Genomic DNA, 6,588 nt, shown 5'->3' with positions numbered 1-6,588 from the left:
ACACATTCGAAAGGGCCGAAATTATCCTACGCCGCGGCTGCAAAAGTGATTGAAAAATCAAAAATGTTGATAACTTCTCTGAGCGCGGCTTGAATCGAGCTATGCAGAAAAGCTGGTTCAAAGCATGAAGAAGATGCCCGGATATACTCGACAACGACTTGTGTTTTGCGACTCGTAGTTTTGTTCAAACTTTCATGTAAAAAAAATGTAAATATATTTTTTTTATACTTCATGAATAATCCCGGTTCCTTTTTTCTGACACAGACTGCATCATAACAGAGATATGGGATCAGAATAGAATATGATCATGAACAGTCTATATGATTCCAAACATGTTTTTAACAATAGGTTTAAAATCATAATCTCAGATCGCGATGAATGGATGAATGGATCTATCGTAGAAGCATCGAATGGTTCACAGACGGTTCGAAAACAAAAACTAGAGTCGGTGTGGAAATCTATCGCCCAAACACTAAAACTTCCGAACCAATGGGCAATCGGTATAGCGTCTTTCAGGCTGAAATTGAAGCAATTTCAATCTGTGCGAGAATATATATTTTGAGGGGCAATAAGGATGTGGGCTATATACTCGTACTCGGACAATCAAGCTGCATTAAAAGCACTAGTCTTACATTCTGTGGAACCGAAAGTAGTGTACGAATACTATAACAACCTAAAGCAACTTAGTGCAGCAAATCAAATTGCACTAAGCTGGGTTCCGGGTCACCTGGTAAATAGAAAGGTAATGAAATTGCTGATGAACTCGCTAGGGCGGGGTCGACAGCAGATTTTAACGGTCCACAACTACACTGTAGTATCAACTGGACAGAAGCTAAATACGGGGTAAGTTAGGAAAATACTCAAAGTATCACCCATTGAAAAGTTACAAAAGAACTCCGTGAAGCCAAAAGGTTTATAAGACCTTTTACCTGCAATAGGGAACTACATCAAGTAGACATGCTTGGAGTAGACATTAAGAAAATAGTTGGTTTTCTATGATAATTAGGTTACTATTACTTAAATTACCATCTCTCAACACATTCATATTGGCATAAGACAAAGTGTAGTCTCTATCTGGAGGATGATGAAATTACATATCTTGTTGCAATTGTGCCTTAGCAAAGACAAGATTCCACGTCTTTCATCGAGATCAAAAAGATCCGAATAAAATCAAGAAATCTCCTCTTGCAGATATTTTGAGATTTTTTTGGGTAAGGCCGAAAATCAACTGAAAAAATTTGGCTTTCAACCAATTTTCAACCTGAAGCAGGGAAATCAAAGGTAAATAGAACCTGATGTAATACATTTAAGGCAGTAGTGCCAGTCAGTAGGACTAGTATGAACTACTTCTAAAGCATTTTGTAGGAGACAAAAGATCTCTCAGCTCAAAGTGACGGCCATGAGGCATACTACAGAGACAAAAGTATTACTATTATAAATATATAGAAAAGCGATGTGGGATTAGAAGCGTGCAGTTGCAATAGTAATAATATGATTATAAACCATCCGATAAGATGATAAATCTTGTAATTAACTCCACTTCTTATAACGTACTCCAAACATTAATTTAAATTCAAAGTTTCATCACTTTTACAATTAAAGCGCATTTTTTAAATACTCTCGGAATTAAAAGTTGAATAACCCCGAGGTAAATCAAAATAAACATAAGTTCACAAAAATACCAATGAAATAATTTGAGTCTTCTTGGAAGTGTGATAAAATTACGCAACATCATAACTCAAGAATGCGTTTGCGGCTGCTCAGGCGGAAGGCTTTGATTATAAAAGCGCACACATTGCGATGACAGCCAACAGTTTACTTCAGGTGGCGCCTTGTAAAACATACATCAAAATGACGGATTATACGAAAGCTTTTGAAATGCTCTTTCAAAGTCCCTTTGAACCTATTTACACTTGTCGGGATAATGGAAAGTGTATTTTCGAATTACCGGAATCTTATTACAGAGAGCGCGATGTGGGTGTGAAGGAGATGTTGCAGAAACGTTATGCGACTAAAAGCCCCAAAAGAGTGAGATACAGTGACATGTAAATATAATTTTTTGACTTTTTCCATATATTTCAGTTATCCTTAATTGAGTTGCCGTCAAAGCCAGACTTGTCCTTTGCTGAAAAATTGGGCAAAAGACAAAGCTTTTCGCTTTTTAATTCGCTGCACCAAAAAATCGCTGGTGAACTTACCGATCTGCTTCTCAGTGCCAAGGATTTGGACACTTTTCTGGGCTTGTGTGTTTATATTAGGTAGAGAGAATTTCAGATTTCCAATGAAATATTTTTGCTTTATTTTAAACTTTATTTACACCTTATTTACAGGCATCGTTTGAATCCTATGCTCTTTCAATATTGTTATGCAGTTGCTTTGCTGCATCGTCCAGAGACTCGTGGCAATTGGGTGCCTCCAGTAGTGGAAATATTTCCAACGTATTTCGTTGAACCTTCAGTGTTTCGTAAGATGCGCAAGTCTGTGGAATTGCAGCATAAAACTAAGGTAGGTTATTGAGAAAAGTGTGCAACTCATTTTCTCGAAGATTGACTATATTGTACTAGAATGATGTGATTGCGGAGATATTTCATAAAAATTCTCTCAATTACGAAACTAAGTATGAGCGGATCCATGTCAAGTGAAAAATGATTTATTTGTTTATTTATCTATTAAGAAGTTAATTGAATAGCTTTTTAAAAAATTTAAAATTTTGAGATTTAAAAAAACTAATTTACATAAAAATGTTTAATCCTACAATCCTAAAAAAACTTTGCTTTTTGCTGTATAAGAAATAACCGAAGATATTTGATTTTAACAAACTCCATATCAAAATTTTCTGCCTTGAATCTCAAAACAATTCAATGTTTTTAAAATTTTTTTCTATTTACTTCTCATTTTATTCAAGTCTAAAAATAAATCAATTTTCAGAAATATTGAAGACTATGCCCAAAGTACTTGGATCACTTGCCATAGAGTCGCACTGGCACCTCAAGTCTTGCAATAATTCTAGTCAATTAGTTCCTCACACGACTCTTATCATTCCCCCATATATCGTGGTCATATTTTTGTTGCTGCTATTCTTCATTTACTACACGTACATATATATATCTAACATATATCTCTCTTCTTCTCTGTTCTACCCATAAAAGCCCGTAAAAATTGGGCGTAACTTTACGGCCTCTGATCGGGAATTCGAACAACGCTTGGCCTACTTTCGTGAGGATATAGGCGTGAATATGCATCATTGGCACTGGCATCTTGTTTACCCGACTAGCGGTAACCGTAAGACTGTCGACAAAGATCGTCGTGGTGAACTCTTCTACTATATGCACCAGCAGATTTTAGCGCGTTACAATGCCGAACGATTCAGTAATAAATTGGCTAAAACACTACCACTGAGTAATCTACGCGAACCAATCGCGGAAGGGTACTTCCCAAAATTATTTAACAGCATAAGTGATCGCACTTATCCTGGACGTTGCAATAATCAAATATTACAGGATGTCAATCGCGAGAACGCAGCGATAGACATTGCGGATTTGGAGCGCTGGTGTGACCGCATTTTGGCGGCCATCGATCAGCGTTATGTGGTAAATGTAAGTAAAAGCAAGTGTACAACAGTTATAATAGCGCAACATGTTGCAAAGTTTTGACTATTTATTTTTTGTTTTTTTTATTAAAATATATTTTAAACTAGAACAAAAATCATATTACATAAAATTTAAAATTCCTACAAAATTCTAAAAAATTTAACCGGTTTTTAGTAATATGTCACTCTTTTTTAAGGAAAAATTTCTAATATGCAGTTTTGTAGTCATTGATTTTTTTTTTTGTTTTTTTTTTTGTTTGAATAAAATATTTTTTTTTTTTGTTTTTGTTGGCCGCCTTTTGCGTTTTTTCGATGTAAAAACATTTCGGGCATTTATTAGATGGAAGAAAATGCATAAGGATGTTTACAAAAACAATTATAAAAAATCAACGTGAATTCTAAACCACTACGAGTACAAACTGCCACAAAATAAAAATTCAATATACTCTTACAGTGCACACCCGAAATTCTTCTAAAAACTATGAATAAAAAGTTAGATGTTTTAAGTAAAATATGTTGATTTTTTTTCATTTTACATAAAGTTTGAAATATAAAGTTGTTTTTTTTTTGTTTTAGTATACTCTATATTTTTATAAAAAAAAGTTAAAGAAATTAAATAGAAAATAAATAAAGTCAAAACTCTGCAATAACTCGCACTGCTATTATTGGAAAGAACAATAATAGAACGAGAAAAACAATAATACTTAATTTACAATTTTTGTTTATAGCCCAAAGGCGAGAAACGCAAGCTTGATGAGGTAAGTGGCATCGATTTGCTCGGTAATATCATTGAGCAATCCGATCTGTCTATCAATCCGCAATACTATGGCAAACTACACAATATGGGCCACGATTTAATTGCCTGTGCGCACGATCCAGATAATCGCCACAAAGAGGAGTCCGGCGTCATGGGCCACAATATGACCGCTATGCGAGATCCGATCTTCTACCGCTGGCACACATTCATTAACAATATATTCAATAAATTCAAAATTCTATTGCCACCCTATTGCAAAAAGCAACTCGACTACGCAGGTATAAATTTTCGAAGCTTTGTAGTGAGATCAAGTACACTGAACGAACCGAATCAATTTGAAACATTCTGGCAAAACTCTGAAGTTGACCTGGCAGCCGGCTTGGATTTTACCGCAGATACCGGTTTATATGCCTCTTATACGCATCTCCAGCATGCACCTTTCGAATACCAATTTGTGGTTGAAAACACGAGTGAACAAATGAAACGTGGCACTTGTCGCATTTTTCTCTGTCCACAGTTAGATGAACGCGGCAAGAGATTGACGCTTGAAGAACAGCGTTTGTTGGCCATTGAAATGGATAAATTTACCGTTAGACGTGAGTGGTTATACTAAACGCACTATGCATTATTTGAATTGAAATTTACACACCGATTTCGTTTGAATGTTTTCTTAGTTTCGCCTGGTAGAAACCAATTCAAGCGGCTTTCCGTTGAATCATCCGTTACCATCGCCATTGAACGTACTTTTGGCCGTACAACAAACAAAGACGAATTATCCGTAAGAGCGCCGGAACTCTCCAATCGTTTACACTTTTGCGGCTGCGGTTGGCCACATAATATGTTGCTGCCCAAAGGCAAGGTGCGCGGCATGCATTTCGATCTATTCGCCATGATTTCTAACTATGCGGACGATGCGGTGAACCAGCACCAACAAAAGAGGAAAAAATGTCACAGCTGGTGAGTGGACACATACATGATTATTCACTTAAGTGCTAAGTAATTGAATGTGTTAGGTAAATATTGAGAAAATATGAGTGTTTTTGACTCACTATGCAGCTTAGCGACCACTGCGGCCGCGATTAATCCGCACATATGCGCGCACTCAAATGTGCTACACTCTCCGCCCATTTTTGGAAAAGCCACATTTGAAAAATAAGTTCTGCATCACAAAATAATACTTGGTAGTGGAAAATAATTAAGCTGGACTGATTTAAAAGTCAAAAAATAGTTTGAAAACGATGCAGTTAATTTTCATTCCATAACCTTAAGTTAGTGTAAGTAGGCATTTTTACTTAGAATCAAGTGAGAAGTATATCTTTTCATTTTTCGATAAACGTTGTACCACCTTATACTAATTTATTTACATATTAAAATTGCGTTTCTCAACTGTAAATAACTTTTTGCTTTTTCCTCCACATTCCAACCTTCTAGTGAAATCATATCGAATGAGGTGGCTGATGAGAATGAAACTCTATGCAATGATGATGCGGCCTCCTATTGTGGCCTGCGTGACAAATTATATCCAGATAAACGTACGATGGGCTTCCCCTTCGATAGACGTTTACCGGCCGACAATCTCAATGAACTCGTTCAACTATATCAGAATATGCATAGCATTGATGTGGTCATCAATTTTAAGGACGAGGTGAGATCGGCTGTCAAAAATGATAAAATTATATTCAGGGATGACTAAGAGAGCATGCAGTGGCCGCTCGATTGTGTGAACCATAAAATTCAAACAGGAGGTCTGTTCAATAAAAAACTTTATGATAATAAATACTGCAAAATAATATTATACAGCAAAAAATTATATGTTGAAAAAAAGAATAAAACAAATTTGCAAATATAATATAAAATATCCTGTTATTAATTTTTTTTTTAATGTTTGAAAAGGGATTTCGAGAATTGTTTTCATTGCAAATTCCTAATAATTACTTTAACAGCTGCATTTAAAACTTTTTCAACGATTTCGAGTATGTTTTTCTACTACTTGATAATATGAGCGATATGTTTGCCATAAATACATATGTATCTTTTAACCCTAGATGGTACTTCTTAGTCGAATCGATGGCGCGAATTATTTGAGGGTTTGTTTGTTTATTTAAGCTATAAGCTAGAAAATGCGTACAACAATTGAGTATACTAATTAATATACACAAAAAAAGCATTTGATTAAATGCACAAAATATGCGGTTTTATTTCACATCGGAAGCAATGCACATCACATTAAAATACGCAGCGT

General features: G+C 35.4%; 1 protein-coding gene across 1 annotated transcript; it reads left to right on the top strand.

Moving 5' to 3' along the window:
• Positions 1-1,851: 1,851 nt before the first annotated feature.
• On the top strand, positions 1,852-6,079 carry LOC129245195 (phenoloxidase 3-like). Its single transcript, XM_054883225.1, has 7 exons — positions 1,852-2,028; positions 2,083-2,258; positions 2,331-2,505; positions 3,150-3,596; positions 4,318-4,942; positions 5,021-5,303; positions 5,778-6,079. The coding sequence occupies exons 1-7, from the start codon at positions 1,852-1,854 to the stop codon at positions 6,037-6,039; spliced, it is 2,145 nt and encodes a 714-aa protein (XP_054739200.1). The 3' UTR covers positions 6,040-6,079.
• Positions 6,080-6,588: the final 509 nt, after the last annotated feature.

Source organism: Anastrepha obliqua, chromosome 4 (assembly GCF_027943255.1).
Source record: "Anastrepha obliqua isolate idAnaObli1 chromosome 4, idAnaObli1_1.0, whole genome shotgun sequence".
NCBI lineage: Eukaryota > Metazoa > Arthropoda > Insecta > Diptera > Tephritidae > Anastrepha > Anastrepha obliqua.
This window is presented reverse-complemented; position numbering and strand designations above follow the sequence as displayed.